A 23223-nucleotide genomic window follows, 5' to 3' on the forward strand; every position below is an offset into this window, starting at 1 on the left:
AAGTGCTTAGTATTGAAATTATGTTTTTATTCTGTATGGATTCTGACGGTGGAAATGCTGTAATAATTTTTTTGTATTTCTATTCTTCTTTATCTATTAATTTGAAACCAAATTTGAAACCTAATGGCTAATGTCCAATATTTGGTTCGTTAGTCGCTGTACACTAAAATCTATACCTGCGTAGCTGCAGCATCACTCCGACAGTGGTTAAAACAAGGTCATTCACGTGACATACACAAATTATTTGTCATCACAATATTAATTGTAATAGTTAAACCGTAAATATATACATATATAGCTTTAGTCCTCAGCCGTAGATAACAATAAGAGCTTTAGCAATGACTTATTGTTAAATAAAAAATATACTCTATAACAGGTATAATAATTCATTTGTCAAAAATATTCTGTATTTCTGTCCGTTGTTTTAATGTTAGTTGTATAAATGGCAAGTGTGTGCAAATGAGTGCAATATGATATGAAAAAATGAAAATGTATAATGCCAGTCTACAAGTGAAAGAAAGAAAAATGGCTTGTTGAGACCCAAACGTATCATTTGAAGCTGTTCATTACAATGCGATTTTAAAAGTGTATAGGTATAGGTATGTGAGTAGATCGTCGGTACTTCTTTTCGGAGTATTTATACAATTCGAAAATATCAGATTTTTTTCCAAGGTCTTTTAGTTGTAATTTAATACAGTATTATTTTGTATTGTTTACAGGTATCTATTATCTACAATGATAAAACAATACATTAATTCCAAATTTAAAAGAAATAATAACATGGACTTATAAAATCATATGGGTATTTAAAATTATTGCGGGATAAAATTTTTTTGGTATAGAAATTGAAAATCTGCAATAAATCAAATAATTTGTTTGAACACAGCGAATGCATTATCGTCCATGGTTGGGCAGTCATTTCTGTTGATTGCATAAAGTATTATTTTTTTAGATTAATACACTTTGACTGGAACATGTCATTTATAATAGTTTAATCAGTCTAATCACTTTTCTAAAGTTCATATACTATGCAAATGTGAGTAATTTTGAAACATTAATGGACGATTCGCATTTAAATCAAAACTATTCCTTATTTAATCGGTGTTTTTCTATCGATTATAGTCTTACTACTCATAAGATATTTCATGTTTGAAAGATTTATCAAATTAACAATTCATCTATTGTTACTATATTAGTTAACTATAGGTAACTACCTGTTGGAAAAAATACTTATAATTTTACTTTAAATTAGGTAATAGACAGTTTTTATATTACATAAATGAACTATTGTAATGGCTAATGACTGATGATTAGTTATTAATTATGTTCATGTCTTTTTTAAAATTATATTTTAATATAATGGTTACATATTACATCTGAAGAAAAGGAAGATGACGGTTTTTGATTTCACAATATTCTGTTTTTTTTTTTTTTTTTGTAGTGTTACTATACTACTTAATAGTGGGACAATGAGGTACGATTAGTTAAAAATAGTGTCGATTAAACACTATCCTGCATTTTTAATTGTATTCGTTATTTAATTAAACTTGTTATTTAAAATATAATTGCAGAAGATGATTTTGTGTGTATTTCTCCGCGACTAATGAACCGATTAGAGGTTTAAATATTAATTAAGTTGGATGAAATATTGTTTAACACATTGTAGGTACCTACCCGAGTAATAAAGGAAAAAATATTATTAAAAACCTGACAATTTCAAAACATAAGTATTTAAATTTGTAATGAAAATAATATAAGTATGAAATTGTGCAGCGGTTGAATAATAATCTTTTGTCTTTTCTCTGAATGGCTTATTACTGTTTTAATTTTGGTAAAAAAAAAATACAATGTGCATTGCGCAACAATATTATATTATGCGACCAGAGCGATTCAATCTTAAACCATCACTACTTAGTGATTTATACATATCGATACGATTGTCATCTCGATAAGTGTTTGATGTGCTTTTTAGAATGACAATTAGTTTTTTTTATCGTTTTTAATGACCTGAATTTTTTCGTTTTATTAATCTCTTCTCTCATTAATAGTACTCACAACGCTTCATATCACCATGCGTGTTATTTTGTGCATATTCTGCCGCAGTCGTCTTGCAACTCTCGTAGGAGTTTTTGCAATCAGATGCAACTACATCTTTGACATTTCACTTGGTAACCGGTACACTTACAAAATAATGTTGTCTTGTATGTATAAAATCAAACAATAAAATACCAATACTTTAGGCACTTTCGAACAAAATGCAAGCTGCACATAATGGCCGTGCAAGTCTCCTAACGAATACTTATAGTGGCGAGGTTTTGCATTTCAATAATTATCAAACACTTTCTTTAGTAAATGTCCATCGCGGTTTTACAACCGTAGCAACGACTGACGTGTTTGGGTTTTGGGCTCTTGGCAAAATCGGCTAATAAAAAAGAGTTATGGGAATGTTCGTAACGTGGCTAATATCATATATACCTATAGGCTATATCACATTATACACAATCTATTAGAGAACTATAATTTTCGCAACGGGATATTGATCATTCAGAAACATACAGTAATATGAACTCAACTACCTACCTAGTACCTACTATGATGTATAAGTATATAGGTACGTTCTACGATACTCCGGTGTTGTTTTATTCTCACCGAGGTAATGAAGTAATTTGATATTGATTTACGTTGGTAATAACTAATAATTAGGATACCGATTTACTTCAATAAATGGCATTGAAATACATCATTTTACAAGGAATTTTGTTTGATACTATATTTAATAGCTGTTTAAATATATATGAATGCGCATTTCATTTAAAGTGTAACATAGAACAATTTCGTGCTTATAACTCGCGGTAAACGTACCTCATTCAATAATATTGCAATGATCATGACTTATGACAAATTATACATTAACACTGTCGCGGTAGGTAGGTGCCCACTTAACTATTTTTTTTCAATAACATAGTATTATGTTCTAAATCATAGAATAATATAAATATAATATTTTTTACGACGGAAGGGCAAAACAGTGAAGTATGCAAATAATTCGGATAGGTAAGTAGATATATGTGAGCCTATCGAAGTAGAGCAAGTTCACTAAGAATAATTACATACGTACACGTGTAGGTATACCTATTTCATTTTTAAAAAGTCTTACCTAGGTATTATCATTTCTTCTCAATGTTGATTGAATTATGTCTATATAGTCTTACTTATATCTACGATATAAAAACGAGACTATTTAAAAAAAATAATTGGTAAAATCGTTATAACATATTATTTAGAATGTATAAAATGTACGTATTATCATGTTGTATGTTATTATCACACTGCAGAGGGAAAAAAAGTTAGCTGTGCATATAATAGGTCGCTTTTTTTTTTCGAGTCGGCAGTAAAAAATAATTTTCATTGAATATTAAAACTACTCGTGCGAGCAATGGACATATTATAATTTGTATGGTGTATCATCTAGATTTATTCATGTCTAGGAATCGGGAAGCGAAAGTGAAAACTGCTCGCCCCCGGTGTTCCATCATTTTGAAATGCCTCATGGTGCAGGCTGACCGTAGGTATATAAAAATATATGAACATTCGTTACTTTCTAACCGCTGCTACTGTTATTTTAGTCTACCCGTATAATACCCCTCGGGTCTACACGGAGGCGTATAAGGAATATCATGTTGGAGAAAGTCGCTTGACTGCGAAATAGACTCAGAAGAACTTGTCATTTCAATCAAAGAGTTTATATGACAAAAAAAAAAAATAATAATAAATGATTAGATGTAAATGATAACGATAATCGCAAAATTGGATCCAACGTTGAATATTGTGTTTAGGAAGTAATTAATCGTCGTGTGATGTTATCGAGTCATCGAGATGATCGTTAAAATAGTTATGCAGGTAGGTAAAATTAATTTTTATACTCTTATTATACACAGGTTATACCGAGTGCAGCGTGTGGTAACCATCAGTAGTTATGTGACATTTTTTTTTGAAATCAAACGACACTATAAAAGACGATTTTCAGGAAGTAATCAAAAACAAATTCGAGAAAAAACAGTGAAACTAAATTTAAATTTGTTATCATACAATATTTCGTTGTGTTATTTTTTTGATCTTTCGGTTCTAAAATATACTGCTGTATCTTCAATAATTAAATAGATAGGACATAGCTGATGCAGGTACGAATGTACAACACAAACATCTTATTTTAAAGAAGTTTGGGTTCTAAGATCGACAAAAATACACTGATCCGATGTAGATGAACGTAATATTTTTCAATAATTTGTTGAGGATATTCAATGTCATTCAACCCCACATTGGACGGCATTTGTATGCAATAATAATATTATGACGCCGATATAAGATATTATTTTTCGGGTCGTGTATCAACAAGACATGCGTGTTTGGTGGTGGAATATACCTAGTCTTACCGGTCACTAGTGTATTATGATATTCTATAGGTACTTGCAGCGTATAATATAATATTGTTATGCACTTTTACGATATTTTAACGAAACTATAAAAACTATAAGCTACCCACAATAAACTATGAACGCGAGGCGAAATACGAATGGCCTACAAACCGCCATAACTGCACACACACATATCGATTTATCTGCTTACACACACACACACACGTCTCGTAAGTAGGGATTTCGATGAACGATATTGTGTGTTACGTAGTTCTAGAATGTATTGAGACGTAAAAAAAAAAAATGTATACAATTTTGTATTTATGTTTTTATTTTTATTTTTTATTATTTTTTTTTTTCTAAGACTTGCGTGAATGCGAGAAAAAATATAATAATAGTGTCGACGAGAGAGAAGCATAGAAAATATAGAAAGACGTATTGAAGAAATTCCAAACGCGTTCCAGACACGGTGAGGTATGTCTGCGTATGACCACTGCAGTGTGTTTACATCGGTTACGCGCGCACCGTAATAAAAATCGGTTACCGAAACAATACCATAACGTCATTAGCCGTCTGTCGCGTGCTGACCACAACAAAACAACGTTGACCTTCTGTAAACTATAACGCAGCTGCAGCGGCGGAGGCGGCGGTATCCGAACGCTGTTGCACTTCTTGTCGCCTAAGGTTATGAACCTTTTACGGGTGAAACCGCTTTCTCGCGAGGTAAAATCAGAGAATATAATATTCAATCATTACGGGCACGTGCGTATTTTGATAGACCTACCTGTACGAGGGGAAAACGGTGTAGTCCGTTTGACCGTACTAACTGTAGTTTTCCCGAAAAAATATTAAAATCGCACCAAATATTAATTGTACCCAGACATTAAAATAGCGATGTGACCGTTGTGGAACCGCACCTATACGACCACCGCCTGCGCGACGTACCCGCCCGTTACGCCTACCCGTATATTTTAGTACGTATAGGTATCCTTTTAATGATTTTATCACTACTCGTTTTTGAATAAACCGAACATTTCGTAAGACGCGTAATTACGCCCACGAGCGTTACAGGGACGAGGTATGATTCCAGGTTTTCTTGTGCATTTTGAACATTTTTTTTATACCGAATATAATATTATATAGTTCGTACAATTATTGGCACTTTCGATTTTTTAAACGAACGGATAAAAAATGCGTTACATCGGCTAGTTAATACATATTGTCTCTGTAACAGTTACCTCGTCTACGGCGAGAAAACGGTTTGCTCCAATTTTAAATTTATAATGATTATTGACGAAACAACATGAATTATGGGTACGCGATGTAACTAAAATAGGTTATATTCTGTACTTAATCCACCTCTATAGGTACTTTAATTATTATTGAGGTATGCGGTATATTATGTTCATACAATATTCTTTTGAATAGATTTGAATGGAAACCGATGGAATTTCCATTCCATTCGTACCACATACACGTAACACGTACGGTATTATTATTTAAAAAAAAATATATATATACCGAAACATTTTTGTTATTTGTCACATATTTTATGTCTATAGCCTGCCAGAGTAACTTGGTAGAATATTAAATTCCACTTTTCTACGACGGTATGTTTCACGTTATATTTTTCACCGAAATTTTGCATCATGCCAATATGGCATATATTGTTTTCGTTGTCACATAGAATGCCCGAGCTGTTCACCTGGTATTAAATAAAATCAATTAATTAAATATTTGTTATTTGTTTCACGTTCCGTTTTAATTAAAGCACTTCGTAAAGTACATTATTTAGAAATGCACCATATAAATTTAATATATTTTAAACCAATTAAACTTAGTCCATAGGTTAATATTTGGTCAACCGTGGTCACTTAATACCTACATTCCCCACAACATTTGTATTATGCCTATACGTATTATGGCGAATAAAACATCAAAAATTCAAAATATTTACGAATTGTTTTAAAAACATAGGAATGCACAGAACGATTCTGCATCATGCACACTCACCTTCTCACCACCATAGTCCTTTATTTCTGATTTTTGGAACTTTAAAATATACTTAAGCACCGTTTATTCAAATATTCAAATTACTTATATTATATACTATTATTATTTAATTAGTGCTCTGTGGAGACATCAACTAATTTTTTTCAAAAGAGAATTACCATTTTGTTATAAATTGTTGATACAATGACTTTTTTTTGAAAGTGTCGATGTATCTAAATCAAAACTCGAACGAGTAGTTTTCGAGTTATTTGATTTTGCGCAATAAAGATAATAGATAGGTAAAAGATAAAGGATTTGGAATAGAAAATTTCGACATTTTTGTAATAAATATTTATCTATAGCAGTCAACATTTTATAATTTGTTATAGTTATATAACATAATAATATATAATTGTTATAGTTATTATAAGTTTTCCAAGTATAATAAATACTAAATCCAACATCTATTTTATATTTTTTCAAAACAGTTTTTAAGGATTATTATCCTTAATAATACACATATGTATTCAGTTTATCAGAAACTACACATTTTGATTTAAATACATCAACATTTTCAAAATAATCATCTGCTTCACAATTTACAATAAAATAAGGTTGGTTCTCAATTGAAAAATACGTTTTTACATCGATGCCAACACTACAGGACACTAAAATGTAATGTTATACAAATCTAAAAAATTGGATGTACTGTCCTTATTAAGCATCAGTACTTAAATATTTTCAAAATCAGATTTTGAATAAATCAATTATTACAGAAGACTATGGGTGTTAACATGGTTATTGAATCACCCAGTAGTATTCTGTATATTTTTTAACTTTCAGTGTAACGACTCATGTTAAAATATTTAAAAATTTAGTTTAAATGTAGGAAAAATAATTTATTACTTCGTTACACTGTAAAGTGTTTAAATAATATAATTTATCACGTTTTTTCTACGTTATTATTAATTGATCTTCAAATTTAAGATTAGAAAGAAAGTTGTAAAACACAAAAATAGTTGTAATGAATTACTAGTTCTGGTCAAGTTTTTATTAAAAAAAAAAAATAAGGTGTTTCGTAATCAACGTAGGTAGTTACATAAACTTGAATTTTTAGTAATACTCACAATTAAACTTCGTCATAATTTGCATATTTAGTTATAAATAGCAATGAATAATAAAATATTTACTCAAAGAAGTTTTTAATTTCCGTGTTACAAATGTTACAGTAACTCACGTACGCTTGATTTTCACGCCTCAGTGTAATCTGATGTACGTATATTGTATTGTTATTATATATTTAAACAGGGATTACAATGATTTGAAAATAACTATAAAATAAATATTGGTTAAATAAATACGAATAACGGAATAAACATAGTTGAAATATGTTATAATGTGATTGAAATACGTAAGATGATTAATTTAGAATATGGTTCAATAAATGTATTGTGTTGAATTACCGTGAACATCTTGAAAAGTATAAATTCTACTATCCTCTAGGTATAGTGATATAGGTGGTTGGGCGACATGAAAATCAAATTTTAGTGAAATACTACAATTCGCTGTAATTTAAATCGTTAACGCTAAGAGTATATAAATTATATAAGTACACGTACCTACATTATTATGTACATAGAATATTATATAAAATATAATTGTGTTATTGTGTGTTGTGACATATTTTATATTATTTATTCAAAGACTAACAGTTTTAACTTTAAAGAATATTATCTAATTTAGGTTTTTAAGATGTCAACATACTAATATTAAAATTAAAATTAGTTTTAATTAACATTTTTTTTTCTAGATTTTTATCTGAATGACGCTCAGTAAGGACCAAGTTCTGTCTGGACGGTGAGTTTAATAATTAAATAATTAAAAAATTAAATTTGTTATTAAAATATTAAGTATTACATTATATTTGATAAACTATAGTAATAATATCAATTCGTATAATCTTAATGTACGTATGTTTTGCTATTTTCTAATACTATTGAAATGGATAACTTTCAATAATTATTGAATTACTGTTGGACTATTTGCTTATTGTTATCTTGAAGTAAAACTCATATTTTGTCCCTGATAATCTATGACAGGGACTTCCAAACTTTTTTATTCAAGGTCGACATAAAATATTAAAGACATATAGTTTTTAATCTCATAGAAATATATATATATATTTATAAATATGTTAAAAAATAGTTCTTAGAATATACTTAAATATTATACTTCTATATAATTTACACATGAGACCAATAATGATTTTGGATATTATACACGTTTTTAGATTATTTACGGTCTTGTGGTGGCCAAGTGGGGGGGGGGGGATAACTTTTTCGTTATTATTTTTGTTTTTTTCCCTTAGTTTGGAGACCCTTGGTATATTATATTATAATGTATTGTGTGTAATACATTTTATATAATGAAATTTATTTTAAACTTACAGTAAATAATATCATAATATTATATGATATCTTCATAAATAAGCTGTTTAATTAATACTCGTATTTTATAATAAAGTGATAAGTTCACAAGGGTGTGAAATGCACCTATAGTGATAGGATTGATATAGGAATATAATTTTATAATATTCCCTTTCATAGTTATTCAGTGACTTGTTTATAGATTTGGGATTTAATATTTATGACAAAAAAGAAAAAATGTTTAACCTTTAATTAAGGTAACAGATTATAAATTTATGAAAATAGCCACATTTTTAAAAGGAATACTTTTGTATTGAATGCTCCAATTGAACATCGTCAAATTTGAAAAAAAAATGATACTTAGTGGATAATGATGTATATAATATATTTTATTGATCTAATCAACGTTTCTTCACATTTATTGAAAATATTAATATTGTTGTCAAATACATTTAAATGCCCAAATTTAATCAAAAAGTTAAACTATAGTTAAAAATAAAGTGTCGTAGGTAGATCAAACTTAAAGTTCAAATTTTGAACCCATAAATAAATTGTAAGTTCACGATTTTTAAGTCATACACTTATACTAAACGAAAATAAACAAATAGCTAATATTGTGTTAAATATTTAGCTCTCCATAATACAAAAAAAAATTATACATCATTTTTAAAAACAAGAAGTTTTCAAAATTTTAAATTTAAATTAAAAATATTACTTTCGTTATATTTTTTTTGTTGAGATTGTCTGTAGAAGTTTTTTTTTATCTTAATATTTATTAAAACATTAAATTAAATTTATGTTTAACAATCTTAAATAATTATTAGTGTAGAACAAAATACAATACAATTTAGATTTTTTTAAATCATATGTATAATACCTATTGATTTTACATTGGTATAGAGGGTGATTTTCCAAGAATGCAAATAAATGGGGTGAGTTTTTATCTTTAATAATGCATTTATTAACAAACTAATTTCCGGAATTTTGAAAAGTACTTGATGACTATATTTTCTAACAAATAAGATTTTTTATGCTGCTTAAGGAGTATTTTGTGTTGATACAACTTATTTTTTTCATACGAGAATTTCCCTTTTATACTGTAAATTATTTAGTGGATAATTTTTCTGATATATTTTATGATTCACGACGTATCAAAATTAAAATTCGAACGAATCGTTTTTGATTTATTTAATCTAATATCAATTATAATTTAGGAAAAATGGTCCAAACTATATTAAGAATATTTTCTTTTTACAAGCATTTGCGTAACTGACAAACTAGGTCTCTACTTGTTCGAATTTTGAACTATTAGGTACAACAATATTTTTTAAAAAATATCTACTAATTAATTAACATTGAAAAGGGGTATATTTTTTTGAAAAATCTACATGAGACACTCTTAAGTATTACAGATGATATAAAGAATTTGAAAATATGGTCTTTTAGTACTATATTTAAAATTTGAAAAAATCTGAATTTAATAAATTCAATATTAAAAGAAAAATTGGAGCGAGGGTGCTTGGTGAATCATCCTGTATATAAGCTATTGAATATTTTCGATGCAGAGTGGCATAATAATAAATCGAGGTACCTTAATTAATTAAAATAAAAGTTATATATAAACTTAGTAGGGTTAAAAAGTTTTTGTTTAAATAATCGTGAATATGAATAGAATGGTTCATGAAAATATGAGAATTAGATAATATGTATAAAATGAATCATATTCAAAAGTTTAAAATCGTTTAATCATGTTAAGTGTTGTTGAAGATTTTAAATGTTGATTTTAAAAAAAAAATAAAAAAAAATATTTAAATATTAGCTTTAACACTAAATTAGTAATTTGTATAATATAAAGGGAAACGATACAGTTTTGGATACAATAATAGCTACGTATATTAAAGAGTTTGAATATTTTATAACTGTTTTGGTAGAATTATGATACATAATTTATCTAGAAATAACTTGTATTTTTCATATTTCCATCTTCAAAAATTAATTTCGATTAAATAGGTTCCTAATTTAAGAATAAAAATGCATAAAATAATATACAATTTACTATTGAAATACTTTAGTTTTCATTTTTATTTATAATTTATATTGGTATGCCCGAATTTAGTAGATTTACATGATATTCAATGTCAAAACGATTTACTAAAATATCATAAGCGGTTGTGGATAAGCACATCTATGATTAAATGACAGTAAAATTACATAAAATAATGCATCAGTCATCGTTGAACTTCCACGCACTGTGACAATAGCAATATTGCTATCGTTTCTGCCTCATACGATTTTAACTCAGGTAAATCACTTAATATTTTCATAACTATGCTCACATTTTAAATTATTTTGAAAATCAGTGGTATATTCTGCTTTATATTATCAATATTAAACTTATTTTAATTTTATATTACACACCTATAATACCTATTTAAATTTATATGAACTTATTTTATTTCGAAGTTTTAATCAAATATATGTTAATATTTTAATATATCATATGGGAATTGAATATTTAAAATAAAAACTAGTTAAAATATTATTAGTAAAAAATGAACCTGAAATAATTGGTATATAATATTTAGAGTAATTTAAAGCTACTTTTGTGGTAAGAAAATATAACTGGTTTTAATACAACTGTACATATTGTATTTTAGTTATACAACCATTAAATTCAGACAATGTGGAACTTTCAACTTTCTAATAATCTATTTGATAATAATTCAAATAAATTACTAAAAGAATAGAGTAAAGTAGAAACACTATTAAGTATTATTCAAAATTAAACATGATTGAAGTGTGTAAATCTTGATTTAAAAATAATTACCCTTTTCAATATTTTTAAGTTTTATAGTATTATAAACAGAAAATGTAGTATTTATTTTACTTATAAAAATATTTTTTTAATGTAATTTATAGATTTTAAAGGTTAATAACATAATATATGAAAAACGATTAGGTAGGTACTAATTAATTAATTTTAATACATTAAAATAAAATAACGATATTTAAGTTCAACAAATATTTTTAAAATTCATTGATATTTTTTTAGGTACCTTAGAATGGAGAGAAACTGATTTATACTTCATAATACAAATAACTCAAAACCCATTTTGAGAGATCAATGCAATTTGTAAAATTAAAATTGTAGTAATGTTATGGTTATACTCACATAATATTATTTAATTTTTTAAATTTATTTTAGATTATGTAAAATTACATGTCATTTTTAAAATATTTTTAAAAAAATTGTCTGCTAAATTATAGTAGAAAAAATGTTTGAACTTCTATTCGATGGTGGTTCTTTGTATCAAATTTAATCTATAGTTGGTATTCTGATGATCCAAAGTTAAAATTGTGTCAAGTACTTTTAGAAAAAAATAATCGGGAGAACCAATATAACAATTTGAAAAAAACTGAAATTTCTAACTTAACCAGTTTTTGACAAAATTTTGTTTATTAACTCAAAAATGAATATTAAACTCCGGAGACTCGACATTCTCACCGAATATTCATGTTTGAAGTTACTAGACATGTCATAATTGTCATAATATTACGATTATTTTTGTGCCTTTTAAATGCTTAATAATATTGTCAATTGGACAATGACTAATTAATAACAAAGCAAAGAATTTTTTTTGAGTTTGAGTCATTGTTTAATAAATAATCATTAATCCGCCAACATCCAATCTCCCACTCATCTATAAAGTGTTACATTGTGTGTTGCCAAAGTGACACACGGATCATTATAGGGCTATAGTAAATAATAGCCAGAGTACCTAAATGTACCGAATAAAATATACAAATGATAACACTTAAGAGGACGTAACACTAGTATTTGTTGTCTCCGTCTTACCAGTGCGTAATATAGCAAAATTACGCTAGGCAGAACACTTGTAGCTCCTTCAGTTTAAAAATTAGAGTGAATCGACCTATTATGAAACTTGATGGTAAGAACATTAATTGTGTTTGTACGTTGGTTTTTTGCGATAATTCAATTTTTAAGTGAGTTATGACCATTTTTAATTTACCGTAAATTAGATACATATAACTTGCTAAAAAATTGAATTATCGTAGAAACCCAACGTACAAACACAAATGATGTTCTTACCATCAAGTTCCAAAATGGGTAAAGTAACTCTAATTTTTAAACTAAAGGAGCTACAGGTATTCTGCTGAGCGTGAATTTGCCATATTACGCACTGGTAAGACGGAGACAACAAATACCAGTTTTACGTCCTCTTAAAAAGTGTATTATATGATATATTTTCATTGTTCATGTTGATAATAAACGAATATTCATATACATTATGTACATTTGTGGACAATTTGAGTTATTTTAATGTGCCTACTCGTATGTCAAAGCGTATAGGGTTACTAATTTAAGGTAAAATGTTATGCTGAACACAACGAGAGAGCAGCGAGATACAGAGAATATTCTACTGAATAATAACATGGGCTATTTAATAAATGTGTACGTTTTTTCTAAGTATGACTTGGAGACCTGCAATGTAAGGATACGATTCTAAGGTCGTATAGGAACAAACAGTTTAAGAAAAAAGAAAATATGAAACAAAAAAGTAATAATATTTTTCAACATGTCTCTAACGAGAATGCATACGAATACACAGTGCTTATATATAAAACATATATTATGATACAAAGAAAATTACTTTAACGATTTATTGGTATGTGTTAAAGTTAAATTTAATAAAAATGAATTTATTAGGTACTTATATCGGTGTTACAATTGAAAATAATAAATGATAATAGTCACATTTTCTCTTATTCGACGGAAGAAGGATGTGATAAATTTAAGTATAAAATAGTTATTGTCTTAAACGAGTTTATACATGATATTGTATTGCATAAACACGCGCGAGAATGTCAGCTTTTTTTGATTAAACAGTGTTGCTTCCGAAAGTCAAACTTTATACAAACTAAACTATAACCGCAACGACATTCCTCGAATAATTCGCTAAAAATCAATATCTTTTTATGAATTTGTGACATCAATAGTCACTTAGAACTACATCAGGATGCCTAATGCGTTTCGCGTGTACTTAATAAGAAATCAGCATGATTATGAATTTCTTTTTTTTTTTTGATCTACAGGAGGTATGGTCCGAGGTCATGTGGCTTTGTGCATAGCGACGCTCGCGACGTTTGTGCGGTCAGGCGCAGCGGGAATTCTCGAATGGGGACGATCCAACCATATAGAGGTCAACATACCCTGGTTACCATGTAAGTTTTTCGATTATCTTTAATTACCATACTATACCGGGTTGCATAAACAATCGCCGATCGTATTATATTTTAACGAATCAATACGGAGAGCTAACGACCTCTTAAACGTCACGTGATTTAGTGGCACATGATGATAATTGATTTAATTACACATATTATAATAGGTACTTACATTACATTTTAGTGATCGATTAAATTAATCTATTTTTGTACACAACTCGGCAGTAACACTATAAATAGATTTTTAATAGGTAGTGAAGTAATTGTTTTTCTCGGTCATTGCTGTCACATTTAAACATTTGACTCATTAAAGTAAAACGGTTATGAGTTTCTGACTGCGTACGAAAAATGACACGGAACTAGGAGAGGAATCGGTTCTATAAAGCATCAAATTATTACCATTTGGAACAACAATGAAGTATGCAATGTGTCTAGATTACAAATCTTGAAAAACCATTAAGTGAATTTTTTTTAAATTAATGTCGAAACATATCAAGACACATTCATTTTGGTTGTGCATTCATACTTCATTATATGTATCTTTGAAATTAAGTATAGGTACATGAATCTTAAATGTGACTCTGGGTTCACATTAAACAGTACCCATAGTGATTAATCCGGACTACCCAGTTCAAACTATTTGAAGAATGTTAGTTAATCAGTGGGTTTTAGATAAACTACCATAGATTTGTAGACTATTGTATTCCTGTGATTCACAAATAACAATTAGCCATAAAAACATTTCCATCACACATTATTTAATAATTTAAAATATATTTATATTCGAATTCTTCTGATCTAAATTCTATTGTACCTATGGTTTGTATCGGGTATTGGGTACTATGTTTTTTTTAATATGGTATATTTCATTCGATATTCAAATAGTAAAACAATAAAATTAGTGTGTTTCAAATTGGTTTTATTTAACAAAACAATACGGATATAAGATATTGTACAGAGTTAGTATCGTTTGACGTTCCGGTTACCCGGATACAGGTAGTGCTTTTATATTTTAAAACAATACTAAATTATGGCTTTAAAAAAAAAAAACACTGAGCTCAAATAAAATTATGTTTGGTAATATTTTAACTGCTGTCAGTATTTTTTCCCTAGGCTTAGAGAAACTGTGGAGGAAATATAAACACATTCTCAAAGTATCTACTAAATTCGATTTCCGATATTAAAATATACTACGTGAAACTTTTTAAGTAAGCTCCTACACAAAAGAACTTTCACAAATATCGTTGAAAACCCAATAATAATATATACAACAGAAGCTTTACTCCGAATCTAAATTACTATTGGTAACCTATGTCTTAAAGTTGCATACCTGTCGAAATGAATTTTATACAAACTATAGTGAAACTTATAAATAAATATAATAATATTATAATAAATTGAGTTATTTTTCTGAGGAATATATATTATTATGTTTTCAGGTCAGTAACACATAAACAATTAAAATCTATTGTCTAAATACGTACGTTGACATTTTTTCTTTTGTACGCTGAAAGTACCAAAACAATTGTAGGTGTACTTACTGTTCTAATACTACCTACTTAGTGAACATTATTTTATCCGTAATGCATGGTAATACGCGTCATACCTGTCCTGTTATATTATTAACGAAACATTTTAATATATGATTTATACCAGCTACACGTAAAAAACAAAAAAAAAACACTCTTACATTAGTTTAAACTTCAGTGTTGTTTTACTCGGAGTTTTTTATGGACAGAAATATTTATAATATGATTTATGAATAGGTATGTTAAAAGTTAAAAACATACCTGATTGCGAAAAAATTCGTGTGACATTTTAAATACAAAATAAACATAAACCTCATTTTCCAACAATATATTGTATTTTTGAATTTAATATGCAGAAACGGATTTACGTACGTATCTAAAAATTTATTATTTAGGTAGGTAAGTAATTCCGGCAGCTTAAATACAAAATTAGATGCAAAACTGTGTTGCATTCATTATGTAGTGCAATTGCCAAAACCCCGAATTATTTACCACAATTTAAAACAATTATCATAATTTTAAATTTGTATGAACAAAATTGTGAAATATGTCCCGACAATCAACATACACAACAAAATACATCAACAATTTACATAAATCATCCTTCCTTCATAATTTAAAATCTGCTTCTACGTAGTCATCAACATCCAGACTTAAATAAATGTTATTTTTTGATCTTAAAATAAATTTTTTGCAGCAATCACCAACCAATAACCATCATTTATAATTAATTTATCATACACAAATAGTAACGAAAGTAACTAGGTTATGGTTTTATAACAGTATAATCTAAATAATATGAAAAAAAAAATTTTAATCTAAAAACACATGAGAAAATTATAAATTGTTATGCAATTGTATAAAAATAGTATAAATTATATACTATATAATATAAACCTACCAAAAAATATAAATATATAATAATATGTGCCAATTATTCGTATTTCAAAATAAGTTTCTAAAAGGTTATACATTTAAATATTAACATAACTAATAGTTTTTAAACTCTTGTCCGCTGCAATACTAACTAAGCATATAGGAATAAAAATGAAAAGTCCAAAATTATAATCAATCATATTATACGGACAAGTGTAAGGTATTTTTTATTAACTATAATTATTGGTCACAATGAAATGAGATTAAAATTTTTTTTTGGGACACCATAATATTATTTTTGTTCCATAAATAAAAATGATTTTATTTTGAATTTTTAGTTGAAAACGAAACAAGATGTTACGACGAACTAGGGTGTTTAAATATCACCCGAGATTGGTATCATCTTATATATCGGCCGTTCAATGTGTTTCCATTAGCGAGACAAGTCATCGACACACGATTTATACTGTACACGAGAAAAAATCCATTACAGGTAACTTAAATTTTATTCAAAAAGTTATTAGTTAGAAGAACATTCTTTAAATCTAATAAAAAAATACGCACGAACGTACCTATATTATTTCAGAGATTATACAAGAAGAATTAGAATTTGTGGAATTTCTTTTATATATTTAACTAACCATTTATGGCCTGTGTGTTTATTTTCTTTTGCAACGAATTAAATGTCAAATACTAGAATAAAGGGATTTATTTTACTTATTATTGTTTGCAAATAACAAATACAGTTACTACCATACAAACATTATCCCACTTGGAAATAACAAAATTAAGACCTATAAAAGATGTATAAAAGTAAACAGTTCATATTATTCTTCAATTTGCAATCTTAATTTAAGAAATCAAAAATAAAATTAAGTTATCTTCCTTAGATTATTTTATATATAGGTAAAAAATTGTTAAAGTGTTCGAAAAATAAAATTAAACTTTACCATTAGAGTTTATATTTTATTCCCTTTCATCAGCTACAGTATTACCATTAACCATTGCACAATTATAATATTATATCTATGTTTTATTGGCTGTTCTTGTTTTAATAACTTAAAATCAATAACAGTTTATCTTTATTTTACTATAAAATTAGTATTTTAGTTCATTAAAGTATTATTATTAATTATTTAATCTATTTTTATTTATGAAACGATTTAAATAACTCATAATAAATTGTCTACATGTATTTTAAATTTTGAATAGTAACTTTTATTAATTGACACAATATATTATATACAATTAATAATTTATGTAACATTTTTGTACATGAATCGTAATTAGATGAAAAATTAGTTTTTAAATTAAATCTGTGTAATATTTTGATTAAAGTGTTTTGTTATTTGTTATTTTTAAATAAAATCGGCTAAAATCGAAATTATAGTATTTGTATTGTTAAGTTAACTATAGTCAATTATTCTATAGTAATTTTTAAACATTGATTAGTATTGAAAACGGAACGGGAAACTTTGGTATTTATATTGTAACAAAAGTGTTTTTTTTTTAGGGTCAAATGCTGAAAGTACAATCGGAGAAAACAATTCAGAAGTCCAATTTTGATCCCAAAAAACCTACAAAATTTATTATACACGGTTTTATAGACACGCCTTTGAGCAATTGGGTCAAGGTAACAGTTGACATAATATAATAATAACAATAACAATAATAGTGGTCATAAAATCGCTTTTAATTATTCGTAATGCAATTAATTCATATTTATTTTTGAAGACGAGGCCGTTTTTGTAATCGGATGTTATATTGTTAAAATTTAAAATTATTTCCGATTCCCATTTAAGGAAAAGGGGTACTTACGAAATGAAACTAATAGCGCCGATGGCTCGTCCTTGAAATGATTAACAAGCAATTTATTATTTCAAGTTAATAATTTATTAATAAATTCAGCTGCTGGCGAAAATCCTTTAGCTTTCTTCTTGACGTTTATTAATTAATTTTTACAATAATATTATGTACGGACATAGTCCGACAAAATATATGCATAAGCATTATTGTACGGATTACCATACTGAGTCAAATAATTGTTTACGAAAGCCATATAAATCGATCGTTATTTAAATTTACCTATTTGCATTTGTTTCGTCCATAGGAAATGAGGAGAGAACTTCTGAAGCATTCTGACTGGAATGTAATTGTAGTGGACTGGGCCGGCGGGTCGTTGCCTTTATACACGCAGGCGACAGCCAACACGAGGCTAGTGGGACTAGAAATCGCCTATTTCATCAACTATTTAAAAGTAATGTAATGGGTTGGATTAGCATTAAGCACAGATTATTGGATCGATTGAACCGAAATGAAAGATGTTCCTTCTTAGTACGAATTTATACGAATTAAAACGACATCAATAAACGAGCGTAGAAGATTGTCGGTAGCCATACCAGTAATAAAAAAATATATATCTATATATATATGTATAAGAATATTAAAAAAAACAACTAAATAATCTTTGATAGGTTTTTATTTCTAAACAATTTAATATATTATTATTGACCGTAATATTTGTACATATTTTTGAATCTATTTTTAGGTTTATCGTACCTATACGTTTGAATATTTTAGTTAAGCGTTCCACGATTAAATTACAAACTGATATTATTGTTCTTAGTATTTATTTCTTACGAATTCATTAAAAACCAAATAACCTCCTGCTATCAGGGAAGTTTCCAGAATCTTAGAGTGCTCGTTATCATCCGAATTTGATTTCCGATCCTTACTAATTGTTCTCATTAAAAAAAAAAAAAAAATTATGAATTCAGTGAATGATACGCATACCTACCTAGGTACTTATTATTGATCGTTTCGAATTATTTTCAATAGTTATTTTTTTTTCTCTAAGTAGGTATTTTTAAGGGAAATTGTAATCTAGTTGATTTTTGTACAAAAAAAAATCGTCCAATATAGATTACTCTCAATTATTAAAAATAATATTAATTATTATTGCTATACAATAATATCATGTGGGTAACATGTGATATATTTGTAAAGGTTTTAAACTTGCCATTACATACGTCACAATATTGTATGTTTAAGGAATTAAAATGTAAAAATGTGATAATCGTTAGATTAACAACTGTGTGAAGTAAAGAAATTATTTATAAGCAAGTACAGAAATCTCCCAGTGACTGATGCCATAGACACACACGTAATTAAACTCTGAAATAAATAGGTAGTGACTCTATATTGCTAAAATACGTAGGTATGCATTAGTTTTTTCAATATAAAATTATATTCAAAATATTCATGGTCCCATAATTGTACCTGGTTTACAATCGTTCAAATTTAAATGATTCATATTTAATTATGTATTTTCATTATTTACTATATTGTGTAATATTATTACGGTAATAACTGCTATTTATGTTTCTCGGTTACATAACATATGCATTAAGTTATATCGGGTTTTAAACGTTCATTTTTTTAAACTTTGCTATCATATTTTATCGTTCCAACTCGTCGCACTGTTTCGTTCACATCTAAATTATTTCTAAATGTTTAAACCAAAAATCGTTGCAAGTGTATTAACATTATTCACTAATAACAAAACGTAAGAATGCCCAGTAAGGATGATGACAAAAATAATAATAATAAAAATATAAAATATTATTTGCCACTCACATTATTGGTTCGTTACTTGTGTTATATTATTATTTTTTTTTTCTATTTGTAACGTATCAGGATAACGTGGGGTTAAATCCGAAACATGTTCATCTGATAGGACACAGTCTGGGCGCTCACACTGCCGGGTACGCCGGCGAACGGATCGAAGGACTAGGACGAATCACCGGGCTAGATCCTGCCGAGCCGTATTTCCAAGGAATGCCTTCACACTCCAGATTGGATCCTTCCGATGCGCAACTTGTGGACGTCATACACACCGACGGGTCTTCCATATTTCTATTGGGTAAGTGTGGTGAACTTTTGAATATGATTTTGCGGGCACACCACTGTATTATAATTATGACGCGCGATGACACGGGTAGAATATACGATTTGTACTGTTTGTTTGATTACCACACCGAGACGAATGAACGTACTAGTAATTTATGGTCTTACGGTCTTTCGGACACATATATCGATTTGATGAAATATTGAAAATCACGAGTTGATGGGTTCTTTGGTGATTGGTGTGGTTATGATATTATAACGGATAGGTACATTTAAGCGCATTCCTGTGCGGTTTAGCCAGGACGATACGACGTAATAACAGAATTAAGTACCCATAAAAAAGTGTTTGAAAAAATGGAATAGATAATAAACAATTATTTAAAAGCACGCATGATTGAATAACATAAAACAACTTTTTATTAAGACCCATCGAGACATTTTTTACTAGACCTAACATTAAAACATGGCTACCTGCTTTGAGTTGGATAGTTATTCATCACTGCAATAATAGTCCCCGGGTACATAATAAGTATTAATATTTTAATATTTTCTTATTTTTGTAACTGTATATTTTAAATACAAAAGTATAATAAATTATTTTATTTTATATGAGTAAACTAATTGATCATCAATTCAATATATTTTCTGCTTGACAAATAATATTGTTTTCTGTGCACTTTTGTCCTCAAATATTTCTTTTCCTGATTTCGGTGTATATCTGGACTACTGTAATTATATTATAACACGGAATTATTTTTAAAAATTATTGACGATATTATGTATTTATAACAGTACTAGGAAAAACCTCAGTCCAAGATTAATTACAATAAAGTATTTTAAATGTTAACTATAAAAAACTAATTAAATTTTAAGTTTAAACAAATTAAAAATATATATATTTAAATTATTAATAATTGCCGAGTACTGAAAGTTAATTATAAATTATAAATAATAATATGTAGGGAAATATCATGGAAAAGTTTTGCATAAAATAATAATATGTACCTATAATTATGAGCAACAACCATTCCCAAAAATCATAATATAATCGTTATTCTTATATACGTTTTTTTTTTTTAAACGGACATTAATTGTCGTATCTGTTGGTTTTTTAACCCTGGATTTTTATACGGTGGATATTTTGACATAGATAAATTTATCATTTACCTACCTTTTAATAAATCCGGCAACAAATATATAACTCAATTTATTGTTAAATTCATCGACCGAGAGGAAAAAATACTCGCATTTCCCAAAACTTGAGTAAAACACACTTGACAGTGTACGTTTAACGTGTGTAATATGTATATTTATTTAGGCTACGGGATGAGCGAACCTTGTGGCCACATTGACTTTTATCCAAACAACGGCAAGGAACAGCCCGGCTGTGATCTGACGGAAACTCCTTTACCTCTCACTCTCATCAAAGAAGGAATTGAAGAAGCAAGTCGTGTTTTAGTTGCTTGTAATCACGTGAGAGCCATAAAACTGTTCATCGAGTCTATAAACTCGAAATGTCCATACGTCGCACACAAATGCAACTCGTACCAAAACTTCTTACAAGTAATTAGAAAAAAAAAATTATGTTTTTAATATATACCTATGATTTTATGTGCCTGTACATTTTAGAACGGAAATGCTTATTACATTTTTTTATCCAAACATAATATTTGGACGTCTATTAAATTGTATAAATACGCTATAAACAAAGTCTGAATACTGAGTGTCTTGCGTCACCGCAGTCTTATGGCACTTCAAGAAAATATTAGCGTACGGAATGAAGTCTTCTAAAATAAATATAAAACAATTTTTTATTACGTCATGGTTTGAGGTGTAATTCGGTAATTTGCATATTTCTTACAGATTGTCTTGGCTAGAATGTTTTAAATTACGAAATGTGCTCAATATTTGGAATTTGCCTGTAATGTTTACATATTATTATTATAAGTACATATACCTATTACGTTAAAATATCCATGGTATATTAGTGTTGCACAATTATCTACCTATATACAATTATATTTTATCGGTTAAGGAACTGAGAAAAATGTGTTTTAGCTATAAGAAGTAGTCGTGAAATACGACCAACAAAAAGTCTGAATTGAATTCACAGTGCAAGTGTATTCGTACTATGATTAGTATTTAATTTCAAATTATGTTTAAGGGTAAATGTTTCTCGTGCAAGGAGAATGATACAGGATGTGCCATAATGGGCTTAAATACTGTGAGACCAAACCATGCACCAGGTTCAAAGTATTTCATATCTACTGGGAAAGATACGCCATATTGTAGTAAGTACATTCATAAAGAGAATATTTGATTTTTATCGAACCTGATGTTTATATTAAATTTCCATACCTAACTATAATTAATTAAGATGATATTATAATCGAAATCTTAATTTTTTTTTTTTTTTTGCTTTTGTTTTCTTTGAGCTAATAATTTACTTGAAATATAAAGGGTCGAGCTGATATGATTTTTATGAAACCTTTGAAATGATTATTCCTTAAATCTTGGTGTGATATATTTTCAATATAAAAAAAACTGTTTGCACTGCTCAAAGTAAAAAATTGTTTTTAAAAAATGTACTCGTTAATTTTAGTTAGAATCAAAACAACAATTAATTGGTTTGGATTTAGATCGGATAATCGGTATTGTGCGGTGGTGTTATACTTTACTTTAACTATACCTTCTAAGTATAAAAGTCAATAGTTAGAGCCTAAAAAGTAATATTGAAAATTATTACAAATTAACTTGGGTAATATGGATTTTAAATGCATACCTATTATAGTGGCTCGTACCCACTATACTATACCTAGTATAAGAATGAAG

At 27.9% G+C, this 23223-nt stretch overlaps 1 protein-coding gene across 1 annotated transcript in view; it reads left to right on the forward strand.

Annotated features, from left to right (window-relative positions):
- The window catches only part of LOC111027141 (pancreatic triacylglycerol lipase-like), a 31019-nt gene that overhangs the window by 5502 nt on the left and 2294 nt on the right, over positions 1-23223 (forward strand). Inside the window, exons 2-9 of the mRNA XM_022305366.1 lie at positions 8218-8264; positions 13949-14077; positions 16824-16978; positions 17999-18118; positions 18596-18742; positions 20182-20407; positions 21710-21954; positions 22556-22682. Coding sequence (XP_022161058.1) covers positions 13954-14077; positions 16824-16978; positions 17999-18118; positions 18596-18742; positions 20182-20407; positions 21710-21954; positions 22556-22682 — 1144 coding nt within the window. The 5' untranslated portion in view covers positions 8218-8264; positions 13949-13953. The remainder of the gene's footprint in view (positions 1-8217; positions 8265-13948; positions 14078-16823; positions 16979-17998; positions 18119-18595; positions 18743-20181; positions 20408-21709; positions 21955-22555; positions 22683-23223) is intronic.

The sequence above is a fragment of the Myzus persicae genome, unplaced genomic scaffold, assembly GCF_001856785.1.
Source record: "Myzus persicae strain clone G006 unplaced genomic scaffold, MPER_G0061.0, whole genome shotgun sequence".
NCBI classification, from domain to species: domain Eukaryota; kingdom Metazoa; phylum Arthropoda; class Insecta; order Hemiptera; family Aphididae; genus Myzus; species Myzus persicae.